Below are 20,335 nucleotides of genomic sequence, written 5' to 3'. Positions count from 1 at the left end.
CCGGGGGGGGGGGCGGCTCAGACGCGAACGAGCACATATAGACCGGCGGGCTATGGAGCCGCTAATCGCCTATATGTGAAACACCCGGTAACGGTTGTGTGCAATGGTCGTGTCTTTTCTGCCCGTGCGAGCCCGCTAGGGGGCGCGCGCGAGCAGAAAAAAAATGCCGTCTGGAGACGGCAACCCACCAATGCTGCAGTGCCGTCCGTCCGTTTTTTTACTACGGGCGGACGGCAAGTGGTTAATATCACTTTAGCTAGATTTGTACCCTGTCTGTCCTAGCAAAGGATTAAAGATGGCAAGGCTTGGCGGTACATTGTATTTTGATTCACATTCGCCCAGTTTGTCCCTTAAATTGCACTTTGAAATAAATGTATACATAGAACTGTAGTTTATTTTAAACAATTTCAAAGAGACAACTAGAAAGAAATAATATATTTATTTTTTTTAAATGTTTTTTTTTCCCTATGCTATGTGAATGGGAACACATAACAAACATATAGCGGGGATTCTCAATATAGACTGCAAAAGTGTAAATACACCAACTGCATGCTTATAGAATTCATCCTTCTACTATGTGCTGCTTGAAAATTCCCTTTTTTTGTCTTATGCTGGTATTATGGTATCGGTATTATGGTATCGGGACTATGTATGTAACACACATGACAGATGAGCAATTCTTTGCTTCCCTTTGCATTATAACGGATACAAGTTAGAACACACTCTGAATATCATAGGCTATTGTGTGTCAGAGTTCACTGTACTGGGCTGCTGATGGTCTGAGGTTCTGCACTTAAGGAACAAACATATTGGGCTCTGTTCCGCCTGTATCAGCAGGAGAAATCCATTTCGGCAGCGAGTACCAGACCTCTTTCTAAGCCAGTGACTTTTTCTTCGATCAAGAAGAAAACTAAAATCACAGCTGAAGCCTCTGTAAATGTAACTAAACAAGGAGCCTTCCGATCGAGAAACACTTATTTCACGCATGCTGTAAACAGCTTTACATGCGCCTAATCTATATAATTGCACTTCTTGAGAAATAAATACATACATCAGCTTTAGTCATACCTGAGCTCTGCAAGCTATACCCAAATTTTGCCTATGGTCTCCCTGCAGCTGATCTTTGCCCATTACTGACTTAGCATGCCTTGTTCTGCTCTGTGGCTCTGTATGGAGACGGCCATCTTGGAAGAAGCAGGTCTCTGCTTCCTCACGTTAGAGCCTCCAGCAAGGAGATTGTATTGAGATTGTAGTCCATCACAGGAGCAAGCTTGGAGCGGTGGAAAAAAATAGTGTGGTGTGCAATATAGTGAAAAGGAAAGTGTAAAATTATACAGCAATGAATGCAGAATTGCACCGGCTATAGAGGACTACAAATCCCAGCAATAGTACATTATACAGCGCAATGGAGCCGTGAACAGGGCCAACTGATCGGAAGCCGATTAATCGATTATTGAAAAAGTTGACAACTTTTTCAATAATCGATTATAATCGATTATGTCGATTACTTGTTGCAGCCCTATGTAGAAGTTTAATTCTGGACCTCACACAACCTTCTGGGCTCACACAGGGCTTGGGAACAAGGTGCCTGGGAGCTAAGTGGCGTTTAAAAAATTGGATTTGAACTGGGATATATTGAGTGCTTGATTTTTGGAATACTTGTTGTTGTATCTGCTTCCTTCCTTCCTTTTTAGACCCTTTTTAGTATTTTTAAAAACACTTTTTCCTTTTCTGTCAGTTTTTCCCCCTCAGGTTTGCAGTGCTCTGGTTAGGGGGAGGGGTTAATTGAGCTCAGGTGTCTCTCATTGAGCAGGTGTATTATAAACTAGTGCACCACTCATTTTGAGCATGCTCACACAGGGCTTGGGAACAAAGTGCCTGGAAGCTAAGTGGCGTTAAAAAATTGGATTTTAAACAATTGAAGTTTAACCAGGGCGGTGGTAACTTATTCCAGGGCGGTGGTATAAATTAAATTTAGTTTAACAAACAAGTTATTGGAACGTGCCACTTGTGAACCACTAAACCTTAGATAAATAAATTACAAATAAGTAGTCTCGATTTACATAAAAATAATATAAAAGTAAATAAATAAATAAGAAGGGTGAAATAAAATAATGTCTTCCATGAGTGGGTATGCAACCAGGTGCATGTCGTGCGCGATGTATGCGTTCCTTGAAAATGCGTTTGAAGGGGAATACATTTGCGCGAGATGTGAGCAAGTTGCTTGTTTGGAAACCCAGATTCTGGATCTAAGCAAGAAACTGGCAACACTTAGGAGCATAACAGTCATGGAAAAGAGTCTGGACATAACGGACCAGGCTGTGGTGGAGGGGGGTTTGGAGGAGCAGGATCCCGAGGTGGGGAGCTGGGTTACTGTTAGAAGGCGTGGGAGAGGGAAGAGTGCTTGAGATGTCAGCCCTTATCTGGTTCACCCCAATAAGTTTGCCAAGTTGCATGATGTTGAGGATATTAGTTCAGGGGGGACTCTGCTGGAGCAGGACGCATCCTCTATCCGGAGGGGGAGTGACTGCAACAGGGAGGAGGGGAGCCTTAATTTCAGAAGGGCAAACTTCGATAAGTTGCGCAAACTAGTGGGGGAAATAAAATGGGATAACTCATTTCACAACCTAAACTCAGACCAAATGTGGGACTCCTTCAGGAACACATTACATGTTGCCATTTCAAAGTGTATACTACAGTTAATAAAACTGTAAAACTACATGTTAAGGCAAAGAGAATAGCATTTTTTGGAACTCACTGCCATCGGCAGTGATTTCAGCCAAGAGTGTAGATTTGTTCAAGAAACGTTTTGGACAATTTATTGAGGGACCTTTATTCAACCCCAAATACTATGTAACCTCGGGTAAAAAGTTGACTGTACAGTTTAAATACATATACAGTGGTACCTCGGTTCACGAAACGCTTCTGTTCGTGAAGTTCGGCAAAATGTTGCTTCCGTTTGCGAACTCCACATCGGGTGACGAACACAACCACAGCCATCTTCCCTTCTCTGACACATGGTCGTGGCTTCCTCTAGTCGGGATCACGGTCTGATCACAGTTTGATTCGGTTTGCGACCAATTTGGTTCACGACCAGAATCGTGGAACCAATTAAGATTGTGAACCGAGGTACCACTGTACCACTGAAAATGCTACATGAGCTTCTTTGCTGCTTTTGTTGCATATGTAGTTCAGCAAACGTTTCGGGACCACTCAGGGTCCCTTCTTCAGGGTGACATAGTGACATGCGGCACACATGGCAAAAACAGTGCGGCAACGCGACAAGCATTCCCAGTGCGCCACGGTCTAAAGGAGCAAAAGCACATTGGCGAGGTTATCCCTGTGATCTCCGCTCCTATAGGTAAAAGCAGTAAACGTGTTGCCCCCTCCTCTTTCAGGGCTCATTCACACCATCTGAGTTTGGACTGTGTTGACTGATTTTCCAGTGCAGTCAGAATGCAAGACCAGGCACTTTGCCTTGTTCTGGATAGTGATAGTTCAGAACACTGCATTCCGCTTGTTTGCGTTTAAGAAAAAGTATGGCATGCAGTCCTTTTTTTAAACACACTGCGGTGAGCCCAGAAAACTTAATGAAATGTCACTTGTGACATTTCAATAAAGAATAACAACAAAAAAAGAAACACTGATGCAGCTCAATCAAGTGCATCAGCACTGTCCGGGCACATGCACACCAACAGCCATCCGCTTGAGCGTGGCTACTGGTGTGAACAAGCCCTCCATCTAAGAGCTGCTGTACAGGAAACAAATATAAAGACTCAATTGGGGTATTTCTACAAGATGTAGTTAAAGATTTTGTTTAAGTGTAACTAATACATAACTGGGTTTACTGGTGGTCAATATCTACCTGGATTTCAGCTTTGATATGTCCAGTCCCTCATCATGTATAACATTGGGCTGTTCATTTAGTTGTTGTGCCAAACTTTGGTGAAGCATGAGCACTTCACCACTTTCTACATGGATTTTACTGTGTATTCAGCTTTACTATATTATCATCTTATCTATTACAGTCTCCCATCATGCACGGTCTGAGTGTAGAAAAAGATATTTATGTGCCACAGAAAATGATTTATACTGCAGAATATTTCAATTTATTGTATTTCAGATTTTTTTTGCCAGTAAAATTCCATGAAGCTGCATGCCTGTACTCCTCCATATCTTGACGTTAACAGGGCTTCTAAAATCCTCCCGCCTTACAGGAGTTAATCTCTGTGAAGTGCAGCATCAGAAAGCACTGCCAACGAACCTTTGTTCCTTTTGAGCAATCTGTTGAAATCGAAATTCCCTTTTGCAGAGTTTTCTGTGCCAAAGGTCTCTTCATTGTCTGATACTTGAAATCAAACCATTTAAACTCAAAATAATCCTGGGCTAAGTTCACTGTCCTGCATTGTCCAGTGGGTACCCGTGACAAAAGCGAAATGTGAATGCTCCAAATAATTGAAAACCCAAATGGAGGGAGCTGTGCTTGACTGGATCGCCACCTTGTGGTGAAACTGTAAATCTGATGTTGGTACAGGAAGGATTTTTTGTAAAATAAAGACAATCCCATTTAAAATCTTAATAGTTATTGTATTATATAAACAGGATTAGTGATGAATTTATTGCAAAGCAGGTGGATCAGGAAGAGGTTTTTTTTTTAAATTCTCTGTTTTTAGTAAATATTTTTATTTTTTACTTTACTTTTAGGGGCTCTTGGAAATATCAGGGGTCTAAACAAACCCCTGATATTTCCCTTTTAAAATAGAAAAAGTGATTGAGGACACAATCTCTTTTTCTGCAACCCCTGTTATAAATGAACAGGAAGCCTCTATACTGAGTGCTCCTGGTTATTCATAACCTGTGGAGATGGTATGTATACCATGTCTACAATCATGAATGAACAGGAAGTAATGTAGAGCACTTCCTTTAAACATACTATGTCCTCTAATATTTACAAGCAGGCCACAAACGGCCACAGTAGTCTTTATTGTATATTTATCAGCCAAGTAATAAGTTTGACAAGAGGCGGTCCTTATACCAGTCATTGTGGTACACCACTGCAGACTAATTTGGATTGTATTCTGTTGTGATCTATCCTTTCCCTACAGTTCCCTGACCAGCCCCCATTTCCATTTCCATATATTATTCTATGGGCTAGGCTTTTATGATAAATGGTCTCAAATGCTTTCTCAAAACCTATATGTATTATATGCATGTCTCTCTCTCTCATGAACACAGTTTAAAAGTGTAACCATATATGTGAACTACTTTAGCAGTCACAGTTTACACACTCCTTCCACTTTGCAAACTCCTGCCACAATTTGGAATCTACAGCTTTCTGCGATACCTTACTGACGGCAGCCTCCTCATGGGCCTTTATATGAAGATCAACCCACAGATTAAATGTACCATCTGTACTTCCCCTCTACATAAACTTTGCCCCCTCAAGCCCTAGCATCCACATTTTAGCATGACAACATTTTGCAGTAATCAGGAGCTGCCATGGCCCTCCCACCCTCAGCCACTTTTGGCATGCAAGGGATTATGGTGGTTTAATATCAATATAAATTTTAGGAATGGTCACTAGCAGTATATCAATATATATTTAATGTTTTCTGAATGAAAACCTAACTCGGCTGATTTTTAAAAAATATATAATTGCTGGATTTTCCCTTTTATTGCTACAAAACTAGATGTGTTTTTAGAGTACAGCATTCTGATGATGGTGCCAGATATGAGCAATACATTACCGTCACTAGTACCTAAAGATGGAGGAAGATGATTACAATGTGGACAGTTTTGTTTAAGCACAGTTTATTGCATTCTGTGAAATATATTAGTCACTCTCTTGCATTCTCGAAGGTCCAAAGCAAAGAAAAAGCTTTGATAATGATTACACAGATTAGCTATTTCATGGCTGTTATATGTGACTGATGATAGAAAATGACTTAACATGAGTGTCCCATGATTGATTTATGAAACCTTTACACAGCTCTTATTGTTTAGCTACACAGACCTTAGTCAGGTCTAACGGAATTCCAGCCAATATATATGTTATATTTGTGTGCGTGATTGTTTAATAGCAATCTGATACGGGTGCCTGAGCATTATATGAATTCATTATATTTAAACTTCTTGCAAAATACTATTGCTTCCTAGAAGAATTGTTCATCATCCAGACACCGGGTCCCATACCAGTTACATTTTCTACAATGGATAGATTTATGTAGCTATAGATCTCGGGTGACAGTCAGACATGCAGGCATGATGGTGCCATTGGTAGAGGTCTTTTTCTAGAGCTTTATACAGGTGAAACTCGAATAATTAGAATATCGTGCAAAGTTCATTTATTTCACTAATGCAACTTAAAAGGTGAAACTAATATATGAGATAGACTCATTACATTACAAAGCAAGATAATTCAAGCTGTCATTTGTCATAATTGTGATGATTATGGCTTACAGCTCATGAAAACCCCAAATCCACAACCTCAAAAAAGTAGATTATTACATGCAATCAATAAAACAAGGATTGTACATAGAGCAATATCGGACCTCTGAAAAGTACAAGCATGCATATGTACTCAGTACTTGGTTTGGGCCCCTTTTTGCAGCACTTACTGCAATTACTTTTGCACAATATTCTAATTCACCTGTTTATAACATTACACTGGAGAGAAGTGACAATAGCAATTAGGCAAAGTTTTTAAGAAAGCATCCTGGAAATGTTCCTGGAGTCCTAAATATTAATCCAAATGTTTTGCACATCCAGATTTTTTAACTACTTTTGATGTGTAAAGTAATGCAGTATTTCTTTTATTAATCATATTGTTCTGCTATTTAATTTCATTACAGTTTATATCTGTTCAAGCTTGGAATTGCCCCACAAATACAAGATTTACTGGGGAAAGTGGACTTCACAGGTAAGAAGCATGACCTCCGGTATCACTAATTCCAGATTAAGTTATGAAATATGCTTCCATGGTTACCTTTGACAAAGCTTTTTAGATTTCTTAGTGTATTTCCACTTTTGCCGTCAAATTTGATAAACCCCGCTACATGTTTGTTATGTGCTCCCATCCACACAGCATACCAAAAAAATATTTAAAAAAAATATATTTCTTAGCTTTTAGATGTTTCTTTAGTAAAAGCCTTTGTGTAGATTTTAAGCTACTCTGAGCAGTTTGAGAGTGAAACTATAGTGGCAGACTGAGGGAAAAACTGAGTTTCCTCTCCTTAACCCACAATGCCTTGAAGGCTTTAACCCTTTGTTAGGACAGACTGTGTTCAAATCTACTTTACGACTGATAATGAAATCTGCCAGCACCGTACAGATTAGAGTAAACATTAGCAGTGGTGGCACCAGGGTGGGTGTCACCCGGTGCGCCGCCATGCATGCATTATGAGGGCCGTAGTGTGACATCATCACACATGCACAGTGATGTACGTCACTACAGGTGGCCGTCTTGGTGATGAACGCCAGCAAAGAGAGGAGGGGATTTTGACGCAGCTGGATAAGGTATGCCACCAGGTCCCCCCCTGACAGGCTCTTGGTCCATGAGTACCCAACTTTTAAGAGAGGGATGACACCAAAATGACAGTCATTTTGGGGTCACCCCCTCTGATGGTGCCACCCAATGCGGGCCACACCCACCACTGAACATTAGCCTCCCCTCTAGCAAGTAAAAATCCCTTAAAAAGGTAAGCAGCAACTGTTTATTTATTTTGTACATTATGCAATGTGAATAGGAACATATTAGAGATATAAAGTAGATGTTATTTCAGTTTGGCTGCAAAAGTGGAACTACAATTAAATGATCGGAGCAGTAGGGAATGGATATCTCCGCTGTAATATCAGTCTATCTAGTTTTGTTCCTTCACCTTGAGATGGAGAAAAAAACCTGAAATGACTGGACCCCGTGTCTATGGCGAATCTGATGTAAACGGACATGTGTCCTGTTTGTGCCAGATCGCTGGTAATCTGAAATTTACACACGCCTGCCCATAGACTAGCATTAAGCATCTGATCGGACTGCCCGCGTGAAAGGGGCCCAAGGATAAAAAAATAAAGCTTGCCTTCAGTAAAGTCAGTAAAAATCGGTAGAGGTAAAGATTCAGGTAAAAGTCTCTAGCTAAACCTCATTCAACATGACATTTATAATAGTCATGGTTACCCTATAAACAATGGTTTTAACATGGATTATGTTAATTATTTATTTTAGATTTAAAATTGCTTAGCTGAGTTTTCATTTGTATGTTACAATTACTTTTTGTAATTGTATTACAATTGTTATCGATTTTTCCAGTAAAATTACATTTAATTTCAGATGACAAGTGGTTCTCATCCATGTCATTCCTAAAACTACATCTCTTTTTTTTGCTTTTTTTTACTAATGCGAAGTGTGATATTAGCTGCATATTGTACAATACAGTAAGTCCCCTGCATACGAACGGGTTTCGTTCCGAGAACGCATTCGTAAGTTCAACAAAGTTAGCCTAGGTACCCAACTACATCACTGCTGCTTTTACACTTGCTTCTGAACATACTGGGCTTGAAATAAAGATACTGTACTCTACATAGTAAAGTACACGCGCGTGACAATGTATGCCAGACATAAGAACTAACTAACCTGGTTGGACATGCAAACTCATGTTCGCATCTTTGAAAGTTTGCAAATTGAATGTTTGTATGTGGGGGACTTGCTGTATATTCCACATCTTTACAGACGAGATTGAGCTGGACACTAGTAGACTGAAACTGACAATGAAAGATTGTAGCATCTTGCATGTAATGAGTGTTACTGAGTGTGATGAGGGCAGTTTTTAACTATCCCATGCTGCTTTTCGCGTGATAACTTCAGGTATAGGTGTGATGTGTAAAAATGTTGCTTAATACTATGTATTAATTATTGTGTTTGTTCCCTAGAGGAAGAGATCAGTAACATGAGGAAAGAGTTGGAAAAATATGGTATTCAGATGCCCTCCTTCAGTAAAATTGGTGGTATCCTGGCCAATGAACTGTCCGTAGATGAAGCAGCCTGTAAGTTTCAGAGGCGGGCATGCTAAATATACACAATAATTGATTTACTGAGCTCTTGCCCCATCACCAGATTATTCACTCTAATCTACCACACCCCTGGTAGTCTCACTCTTGATCTCATTACTTGGTAAAATAAAGTCTTGATAAAGAGGAAATTGACTCATAAAATGCTATTGACTTCATAGGTTCCAACATCCCACACAGGTGACAATAGAAAATCTGAGGCTGGCCGCACAATCTGTTTTTTTTTTATTTCAGGTTTGTTTCATATGGACAAAATTTACCAACAACTTTCCATTGTGAGGGTCTACAAGTTGGTAAATTTTGTGTATGCAGCAAATCAAATTGAAAATAGTCTAAATTATGTGACAAGATTGTCTCATCACTATTGTTTCCCCATGAAAACAGAGTGCTGGATGAATCTACAGCACAACTCTCCTACCATGCTTGACATAGTCACCCAGTTGGACTGTTCATTTTTAGGGGTGCAGTGGTTGGCACAGGTGCCTGAGAGCGGTTGTATCATCCTTGCACATCTGACGGTCCTAGAATAATCAACTTCCTTCTGCATTATGTAAATTCATAAATGTCTGTAGGGAAATGTTCAGCTCTTTGGATACCGCAGGTCCCTTGAAATTCTTCTAATTGGAATTTAGTGGAGAACTGTGGGAATGTTATATTCTCCATCACCATTCAAAGTTTGGTTTGTAGCTAAACTGCTTGTAGATGTTAAAAAATGTCATCCTTGCAGACATGATACACCCACTTTTAGATATCTATAAATACAAAGATCATCAGAGCATTTGCATCTTTAACAAGATAGAAAGGGGAAAAGAAAGCCATGAACAGACTCCGCCGGCACCAGGGAAAATGTTAGGGGTCAGATAAGGTCTTCTGACCACTCCTATTGCTTTTTTTTTCTGGACCATGCTTGAATGGTGGTATGATATGGGTTTGTTTCCAGTCCTGGCTTAAATGGCCAAATTGGACAACAAAGACCTCATGTACATGGGCATATTTATTCCTTAATAATTGCGGTAAACTCGGAAGCTTTCTGTTAACGTACAGTTCACACGCCTCAAACAAATGTGTATTCAAATGGTGGGGTACGATTATCAAGTGTCATTGTTTGTTACTTTGATATGAAGTGCTAAAGAAACCTAAATAAAACCTAAATTCATGTAACAATTTAATCAATATTAAAGCTTTACATGACTACTCAAATCAAAGCTGTCATTTTGTTTTAAATGAAGGACAATGGAAACATTTCCCCAGATTGCAGCCTTCTTGTTTAGACCCAGTCCCATGGAGTTAATCTGACCCTTTTCACTAATCTGAGGTTCAGATGATAAAAAAATTGGTAATAAACAATTCTGACATTGCTGGAAGAGAACTCATGGCCCTGTATTTTAACAAAGTTGCTGTAAACTCATGTATAATTTATATTAAGCCTTTCCATAGCATGTTTAGGCCAAAACTGAATTGTGAGTGCTTGTTTCAACAAAGAAAATTAAATATTTCCATCTTAGTTTTTATTATTACTACTACTACCATTATTCCTTTTAGATTATTGTGTGATTTATTATTAGGATATGGGTTTGGGCATTTTCTTTAGGCTTGTTATAGGGGTCATTCCTATTTAGCATTTGCTATTCAGTATTGAGCCAATGTTGGGTGTATATTATATTTATTAAAATCAATTCATTTGGGCTTTCTTGTTGAAGGAATTATTTGAAAGCTCCTTTATACTTTGACACAAGTATTTGTCTGATTTTGTTTGCCATATTGCACGAAAACACCAGACATCCTCTAGTAGAAGATCGGGGCAGTTAAGTAGATGCACCAAACCTGAGGATATTTTAGAATTATTCAAACATATCTCTTAAAATTATAATCAGGAATTTGCAATTGTAAACATAACCAGTTTTAAAGGTAAACCTACTGGTTAATGGTTTGGGGTCAATTTTATTTTATGTTTGTGTTACCATATATGTATAATTTGTGTTTTACAAATAAACATAACAGAAGCTCCACTACCTTGAGGCTTTTTTTTTTAGCCCTGGTTATAAAAAAATAAATAAAAGAAAATACCTACAGATACAAAATATATTCAATTGTCTTGGTCTACTTTCTTCATTATCCACATTTTTTAAAACTAATTAATGCATCACCTTTATCTATGGGGTCATTTGTTTATTTTTCCTTGTTTTTAGTGCACGCAGCTGTAATTGCAATTAATGAAGCTCTGGATAAGGGAGTAGTGAGTCAGACAATGGTGACCCTCAGGAATCCTAATGCAATGCTGTTAAATGTGGAGAAGGGATTTGACCAGAAGTACCATGATGAGCTTTCTCAAGCTAAGAAAATAAAAGAGGAGAATGCTAAATTAAAGGTAAATAACGAAAAGAAGTGCCCCTACAGCAAATATTTGATTCAATGCGAAGCAACGACTGAATAATAGTACTTGCCACGATCTCAAGTCGATCTCAATGACTGATATTACCTGTCCACGATCTCAAGTTGTAAAAATTGCGGGTACAGTGATGGAACTGATTTAAAATCCGCTTAATTAGACTCAGTATGCAGGATATTACTTCCACCATTTTTAAAATTTGGAGTGCTGGAGTCAAATTTTTAAAATTTGGACTGTGTTGACTCCAAATTTAGCAAAAACTGTCATGTTTGCAAAATTCAAATAGACATTATGTATAATACATCGGGAAAGGAGAAAAGATTTACCTGAAAAGAACATAGTTTATACTTCCATCGCCTGCTGCCCACACCTCCCAACCGCCATGTTCAGTAGAAATATTCGTCTGCAGTTCTCTGGGAAACTGAAACATCATTACAGGACACTGTATGGAAGTGGAGGTCAGCAGGAGGAATCGGTGAGAGTTGTGAAGGGCCAAGAAAATTGATACTCCTGGAAATGTCGGTTTCCCTGCAGACTTTGGCAGACTATTTCTACTTAATGGAGCAATGCATAGAGAACACTTGCTAACTGTACTACAGATAAACAGTGTTCTAAACAAGCCTTGAGCTGTTGTCTTGAATTATTGAATGCTTAGGAGCACTTTAACCTTTTGGACCTTTTGAATGCCTATTTGTTCATTTGTTCTGTCCTGTATTAACAGAACAGCAGTATTTCTGCGGAGGAGAGAGATGTTTATGAAGAGCTGCTCACGCAAGCAGAGATACAAGGTCACATTAATAAGGTTAACAGTAAGTACCTCACGACTCTGAGATGTTTTCTCTCCCGAGTGGCTGCAGTGACTGAAAGGTTAAACTGTGTGTGTTGGCGCTATAATAACGTATTGTTGCATGGGTATGTTATTGCTACGCTGCTGCTTTTGTTTAACCTACAGCAATAGAAGCAAATGTTCTTGCTGCGCTGCTGTTCCAGTCTGCTTTATAATCTTTCTTCAAGCTAAAAAACTTTGTCTTTTACAGTTTAAGCCCTCTCTAAGACACCAGCAATGTGATGCATTTTGCTTCCACTCTGTGATACAGAAACATACATTTTTTTTTGTTATTAAAGGATTGGACTTTGATTGGAAAAGTGGAAAATGCAAGATCGTGTTTAGAATTAATAGTGCCCTGCCCTGTACAAATGATGCCACCAACGTCCTATAGGCCTCTTACTTTTGGTACTTATCCAAATCATACAGGACAAAGATTTCATAGTGTCTGCCCAGAAAATGGAAGCTAAAAATTCATTGGCTAAGAGTTCATTTCATTTGCTTTCTTTTTAATATCCAGGAACCTAATCCCCATCTCATTCCAATGTTTTGAAGTTACAATGTTGGCAAACCTACTGCCCTATGAACCTGATGTCTTTGACAGTTGCTGGATACCTCTTCAGATTAACTAGATTTAGCTATCTTGGCACCATTGTCCCTCCTTTTATTTAAGGTAAAAGTTTAGTGTTAGAGTTTTGGGGAGTATTTCAACGTTATAGGAAACATGCGCGACGGTAATTAAGGAAGCTGCTGTTGCTGACCTTCTGAAAATTCAAGCTGCCTGGTTGTCCTACTGATTCTTTGCTTTAAGTACTTTGAGTCACTGGCTGGTAACAAGCTTGCAGATAAAGTCAGGTTCATGATCTATATGCTTCCAGTCTGTAACTCTGACGCCAGATAATTAGCATGATAGCAGGGCAACTGACATTCTTAAAAGCAGAGGTCTGCCACCCAGCCTGTGTACTTATCTCAGCATATGTTCATGGGTAATTGAATGCATCAGGTTAACTCTTAGGAATGGAAGTGTATGTAAACCCAGAAACAAAATGGATATGCCAAAAGCATTTAAATGTATATTTAACTGACAAAAAGGGACCAATTAAGAGAAGATTATTGTCAGGATTTACATGCCTTTTAAGGATTAGGATAAGTGATATGGCTTATATGACAGTGATAATTAAGTGTGAAGGCCAGTTTGACCATTAGAGGTAGTTTATAGATATTCCAAGACCCACCTTATTTTACACTTGCTTTTAGAACCAGCTGTTTCAGTGACAAAACATAATGTACCAGTAGCTATAATATTACATCTGGAAGGCTATCAAGATATTTTTGAAAAAACGTAGAAGAGCAAATCATTGTGTCATTTAGAGCTGCAGCTAACGATTATTTTCAAAATCGATTAGTTAGCCGATTATTAAGTTCGATTAATCGGTTAATCGGATAAACTATAAAATTTTAAAAAATGGCTCCAGTGATAGGACTACTAGTTTGTATTGAGGTTGTAGTCCATCACAGGAGCAAGCTTGGAGCGGTGGAAGTAAAGAAAAAAAGATAGTGGTGGTGTGCAATATAGTGAAATGGAAAGTGTAAAATTATACAGCAATCAATGCAGACTGGCACCGGCTATAGGGGACTACAAAACCAGCAAAAGCACATTATACAGCACAATGCAGAATACCGCCAGCTATAGAGGAATACAACAAATCCCAGCAATAGTACATTATAGCTGGCGGCATTCTGCTTTGCGCTGTATAAGGTACTATTGCTGGGTTTTGTAGTCCTCTATAGCTGGTGGTATTTAGCATTGTACCACTTTATAATGTATTATTGCTGGGATTTGTTGTAATCTTCTACAGCTGGTGGTATTCTGCATTGCGCTGTATAATGTAGTCCTCTATACAGCGCAATGCAGAATATCACCAGCTATAGAGGAGTACAACAAATCCCAGCAATACATTATACATACAGTGTATAATGTATTGCTGGGATTTGTATTCCGATGTATAATATACAGCACAATGTACCATCAGCTATAGAGAAATACAAATCCCATCAATACATTATAGAGCACCATGTGTGGGAAAGTGCAGTCTTCCAGCAACGTGCTTCTGAGATCGGACCTGTCTATCAGCAGCTGTCATCCCCCCACACCTGCTCCTCCTTACTACATCTCCCCGCGTCCCTGTGCCGATTGTGGATGGGCAGGAAATGTGAGGCGGGGAGGAGGTGCGGCGTGTGGAGTGTGGATGCGAGCGGGTCTGGCAGTGGCGAGCGTGAGGTGGGGAGGAGGTGCGGCGCACAGCGTGTGGAGCTGTGAACAGGGCCAACTGATCGGAAGCCGATTAATCGATTATTGAAAAAGTTGACAACTTTTTCAATAATCGATTATAATCGATTATGTCGATTAGTTGTTGCAGCCCTAGTGTCATTGATATGGCCTACACTTGCATACCCCTGCAGTAACTTGTTCTGCTAGGCATTTGCCAATGGGTTTCTTGTGAATAAAGCAATTGGAAAACTTTTTTATCTTAGGGATTCATACACCATGTCACTTCGTGGATGTCTTGTGTTATGTTAAATGAGAGGTGTCTGGTTGTTCAAAGATAGCTCATGTGGTATCAGAAACCCATGTGGTCTAAGTCAGCAGTTAGGATTTGTTGGGTATTCTGCCTCTGTTAATCACTCACAAGATGTAGTGCTTTTCCACTTTTCAATGAAGGTAGAACACCATTCCATTGCCAAAGAAAGATGGCAGTTGAAGAAAATGTGCGAAAAAAAAGGTTGTGGCGGTATTTAATAAGCGTTATTAAGTTTTGCAATTTGTTAAGAATGTCTTTCCTTTCAGCCAATGTAGCCTTAGTCCAAGTAAATGAGGCCATTGACAGGAATGATGAAGCCGGATTATTACAGGCTCTGATGCTTCCTATTCTCAGTATATTTGAAGTTCAGCCACAAAATTCTCCCTGGTACCTGACTCTGTTGAGTAACGCTAAAGACCAGAAAATGCAGGTAATGGAGACGCAGAAGAACATCACGGCTCATCACTTCATGGTGTTTTCTAACCATTTGCATGGTTTTATGTTTTCTTCTATTAATCTTGTTATGCAGTGTGCTATTGAATGCTAAAGTAACTTGGCTGCTATTCTACAAATGTAACTTTATGTACAGTAGGTTTTTGAATGACTGCAGCTTGTGGAGCTAACCTGGAGCTGACACTGCTAATTGCTATTTAACATCTGCACTTAGATACATGCAGGTAGATATTTGTCAGTTTTGGGTGGATTTGGGCAGGGTCGGTTCTCTTGACAGAGCGGTGTTCTGGATCTTGGTAGTTCATTTCCCTTAGCATGCCAGTACCTCAGGAAAGCTACTGATGTTACTGGCAAATCCTTGTATTACAAGGTTTTACAAGACTCAAGCGTAACCGATGTAGTTCCATGCCTTTGTAAACTCTGAGTATCCTTTACTCAGCGTAAATGTTACTGCATTTTTGTGTCTTGTGCCCTCTATTGACTCCTTATGGGAATGCAAAGAATTCAGTTAATCCGTTGTTGGCAGTACCTGACAAGCTAAGTTTAGTTTATCGAGCTGTGATAAGAATGTGGTTAGTGAATCTCCACACAGTGTTACCATACATTATTGGGGCTTATTTAACAGGTGTTGGTCTCAAAAACTGCCATTTACATTCTGCCATGCAGCACTGCTCAAACACGTTGACCGCTGACCATCTATCCATTGGAGCACTCAGAAATACCTGGTACTTCCAGGTAGGTATAAGGGAACGTGTCACCCCCAACTTTTTTCTCCAAGGATGCAGTGTTTAGCCCTGTGTGCCTGTCACCCATACCTAAACACTGTTATATGGGGTAGGGGGGAGAAGGTCTCTAATGCAAGGTCAGCTTTTTAATTGGACCTCTTCCCCCCTTTTTGAATACCAGCATAAACATTTGATTAGCCTTTACAGGAAAAGAGATGGTATACTGGCCTTTCTTCCTGTCTTCCGTTTGCGGCACCTAGACGAGGGTGGATTGCTCACCATTCCCCATGGTTTCGTCAGCAGGATGAAAAAATGTGCAAAGTACAGTAGCCAATGGTGACCAAACAAACCAAGTTTTATGTGATCTGATTGCAAAAGGCTAAAATATGATTGGTTGCTACAGATGCTTTACACATCCCTCTTAGAACTGACTCTCTGATTAAGCCTCATGATAATGTTGGAGAAAGTTAATTGGAATCCAGCCTGTGATAATGCATTTCCTGTTACTTTGATCCTTGTTCAGTTAATGTTCAGGTTGAAACGTTTTTTCTTGCACAAAAATAGAATGAGTTGTAGCAGCAGTCGGCTATCTCTAGCCTATATAACGATGGTCTGCTCCTTCTTATGTCTAAGCATTGTTAGCAGTCATTCTCTTTCTGCATTGCAAGCTCCATGGTTCTTCCAGCTGTGAAACATTAACTTAAAGGTTTCTCTTCTCCTGATCCCTAGAAAGCAGGTGTCCCCAGTTCCCTTGACAAAAGCGAGATACAGAAAGAAGTTAGTGTTGCCAATAAGGAGGCTGAGGCTCACGTGCTTAGTGAGTAAACCCAGAAATGACTGTCTGTCCTGCACCTGAGTGTTAATCTTCATTAATCAATGCATGCACAAATTAAAGATTTGTTGATTAATATAGCACCAATTTTATGAATAAATGTTGTTTCTGTTACTGTCCTTCTCAGTGTTTCAATTGCTCCAATCACCACTCTGTGCAGTATTGGGAATATTCTTTTTGTATCAGGTAGTTAACATTTCTTTGTTTCATTGTGTACAGAAATTTCAGCAGCCAGTAAACAATAACTGCTGAAACTGCTTCACAGATTGCACGACACTCAGCCCCACCTGCAATATTGCTTCTCCTTTCATACCCTTCCCCTTTTAAATCACACCATGAAATCACAAACCAAACAAAGGTGTCTGAAGATAACGGCAAGCACAGCTGGCTGTAAAAACTTCAATTATACTTTGACTAACTTGAGACGGGATTCTATATCATTCACAAATATTTATGAGAAATGGCTTTGGTTTTGGCTGTGCAAAATTGACTTTTAATATCCAACAAAGTTCTAGTTGTAAAGCAGTGGTGGTCCACTTACAAATTATTCAGAGCCTCAAGTGCAGCCCACAACACTTCCAAAAGGGCCACACAATAGCAGCATGTTTTCTTACTTTTAGGTGCATTGCACTAATTTTGTCAGCCCATTTAAAGTTAATTGACCATGACACATAGAAAATTTGGTTCTGCTGCATGTTTTTGCAATGTACTGGAACGCTCAATGAAGAGAAAGTGGGAGTAAAACTGGCCCCATTAGTGTATCATAAGAGTAACTCTCAGCATTGGTGTAAGTGACTGCAATAATATACTAGAGCATTGGTGTCAGTGACAGTAGTAATAACCCCCAGCAATGGTGTCAGTGATTGCAATAATAAACTCCAGCATTATTGTCAGTGGCCACAATAATTAGGGCTGCAACCAACTCACCGATCGATAATCGATTATGAGAATAGTTGCCAACTATTCTCATTATCGATTAGTTGGTAGGATCTCCTAGCTCTCTCCTCCATGCTGGGAGCAGAGCACAACTTTGTAACGCACCACATGTGTATTTTATTTTACATTAAGCGTGGTATTAATTTTTTTACCAGATTCATCGAAAAAATTATCGGCCAACTAATCGATTGTGAAAATAATCAGTTGCAGCCCTAACAATAATAAACACCAGCATTGGTGATAGTGGATGCAATAATAGCTCCTAGTATGGTGTCTGTGGCCACAATAATAGCCCCAGGATTGGTGTCAGTACTATTAACCCCCTCCTCCCCAAGTAACTGGTGGTCAGTGGCAGCGCTGTAAACTCCCTTCCAACCTTTCATTGCTGGTTGTTGGTGTTAAACCCCCACCTACCCCTGGCATCGCTGTTCAGTGTTAACTCCCTCACGGCAGGCTGCGTGTAGGGCAGCGCTGTTCTAAAGGATCAGCCTACTCAAAAATATTAGCATGACTGTACCCCATGTGCAGTCATGCACATGGGGTACAGTCATACCACATTTTTTAACATTATGATGCACAGATAATAGCTATAAGAGGGATGATGCAAAACATTAGGGTGAAAGCTAGATACTTCATCAGGGAGATCAATAACTTGAAGCCCTGAAGTTAAAGAATCCAGGAGATAAGGCTTCACACTTACTTCTGGACTCCTTTTCTGTTCCAGGCACATTTCAGTTAAATGCACATTATATAATATACTTGCCCTGATTAAGGGATCCCAGAGTTCTTTACATGATCTATTTGTTTACAATATGACTTTATATTTATTGGAAGAGTGTGTAAATCAGGTAATTCTCTTGTTAATGTTAAATGATTATTTAGTTACACCCAGCTTCTGTCCATCATTTGGATCGAAGGGCTCTTCTCTGCCTGTTTGTTTTTCTTAGCTATTCTGTACCTAAAAATGCTAGCAACATAAATTAATAGGCTTTTCCCATATTAACACATTTTTACTTGGACATTTTGTGTGCAAGTTTGTGAATGTAGTATACAGAATCCATCTAACTGAGTCAACGTAATGGTAGTTTTGACACATTAGCAGGTTTGTGGATAATTAAAAGACTTGTTTAAATTGATTTATTTTTTTATACCAAATTTAAAATTTTTAATAGTAATATTCTGCTGGCTTTTCCTTATGGGTTGAAAGGAGCCCAATATTGCCTGTGTTTGTAAAGGTGTCATCTTCACGGTTCACAATCATGTACATGAGGTTTAAGTGGGGAAAATGAATGTAATAATGGGATCCATACTCCATGTTGTCATCGTTCTACAGTCTCTATAATAGCAGATTGAACACATCATATTCAATAATTGCTTATCACCGTGTTGAATCTTTGTATAACTTTAATACATTAATTGAATTGTGAATTTTGTACACATCAGTCAGTTGAGAACCTCGTAGTGTGACCACCATTTACATTTCAGTGTTTGTTTCATGTTCAACATGCATCATCACCAGTGTAAGTGTCCTAGTAGTAATTTATTGTCTAAAAAGCAAACATCTTTACGTAGCTGTAAAGGTACCCAGACACGGGGTTGGGATAATAATTTTCCAGCAAGGCCTTGGTCAAGTGTTTCTATAACAATTTAAGTAATTTACTTATAGACAAAAAGATTTGCCAACTGCTTACCTTAACCTCTATACTCCAGCACCTCGGTGTGAACAATGGGACATTGTTGGTAGACATGCACACATATTGTCCTAGTATGATGAAGGTAAATAAATAAAAGGTTTGAATCCAAAGTGTGTATATATAGAGAGAGATTGGTTTTGGCCGTTGAAACATATCGGCGGAAAATTGCACTTTTGGCTAAATGCCGAAAGTGGCGCCTTGCAGCCGAAGTAGCGGTGCATGCCTGGTTTCTCTCCTCCCCGCTGCGACACAGAGCAGCGCAGGAGAGAAAACTGTCACAGGAGGCCGAGTGGTGTGGGGGAGGAGAGTGCTGTGAGCAACCAGAGTCTCTCCTCCTGTACCGCTCAGCCTCCTGTGACAGATTAGGAGAGCCGCAGTGTGTGGGCGGAGACGGATTTCACAGGACGTCAGGCTGACGGTACAGGGGTGGAGTCAGCTGTCAAAGGAGATTGAGCTCTCCTCCGCTCGCTCAGCCTTCTGTGACAACTGATCCAGGAAGGAGAGCGGGTACAAGCAGTCAGTGATCACTGAGTGTTTGTAAATAATTGAGGACAGAGTATGTTTACTGTGTCCCCATTTATGAATGAATGAGAAATTATCTACATCACCTCCTGTTCATTCATGATTGTGAACATGGTAAACATACTCTGTCCTCATGTTATAAATGAACAGGAACACTCAGTATAGAGGATTCCTGTTCAGTTATAATAGTTGCTGCAGAAAAAGAGATTGAGGACTCTGTGTTCTCAATTTCTTTTTCTATTTTAAAGGGGAAATATCAGGGATCTGTTTAGACCCCTAATATTTCCCCAAAGCCCCCAAAAGTAGACAAAAAAAA

At 39.6% G+C, this 20,335-nt stretch overlaps 1 protein-coding gene across 4 annotated transcripts in view; it reads left to right on the top strand.

Annotated features, from left to right (window-relative positions):
- Nucleotides 1–20,335, top strand: part of IQGAP2 (IQ motif containing GTPase activating protein 2) — a 236,998-nt gene that overhangs the window by 121,051 nt on the left and 95,612 nt on the right. For 3 of the 4 annotated variants that reach the window (XM_018566627.1, XM_018566626.1, XM_018566628.1), the window contains exons 6-11: nucleotides 6,852–6,919; nucleotides 8,923–9,036; nucleotides 11,250–11,428; nucleotides 12,171–12,258; nucleotides 15,124–15,287; nucleotides 16,765–16,852. In XM_018566627.1, the coding sequence (XP_018422129.1) occupies nucleotides 6,852–6,919; nucleotides 8,923–9,036; nucleotides 11,250–11,428; nucleotides 12,171–12,258; nucleotides 15,124–15,287; nucleotides 16,765–16,852 (701 nt within the window). The remainder of the gene's footprint in view (nucleotides 1–6,851; nucleotides 6,920–8,922; nucleotides 9,037–11,249; nucleotides 11,429–12,170; nucleotides 12,259–15,123; nucleotides 15,288–16,764; nucleotides 16,853–20,335) is intronic. The other variant, XM_018566629.1, reaches the window with a different exon arrangement.

The sequence above is a fragment of the Nanorana parkeri genome, unplaced genomic scaffold (genome assembly GCF_000935625.1).
Source record: "Nanorana parkeri isolate BGI_ZX_2015 unplaced genomic scaffold, ASM93562v1 scaffold964, whole genome shotgun sequence".
NCBI lineage: Eukaryota > Metazoa > Chordata > Amphibia > Anura > Dicroglossidae > Nanorana > Nanorana parkeri.
Note: the sequence above shows the minus strand (reverse complement) of the source record. Positions and strands in the feature narration are given on the sequence as shown.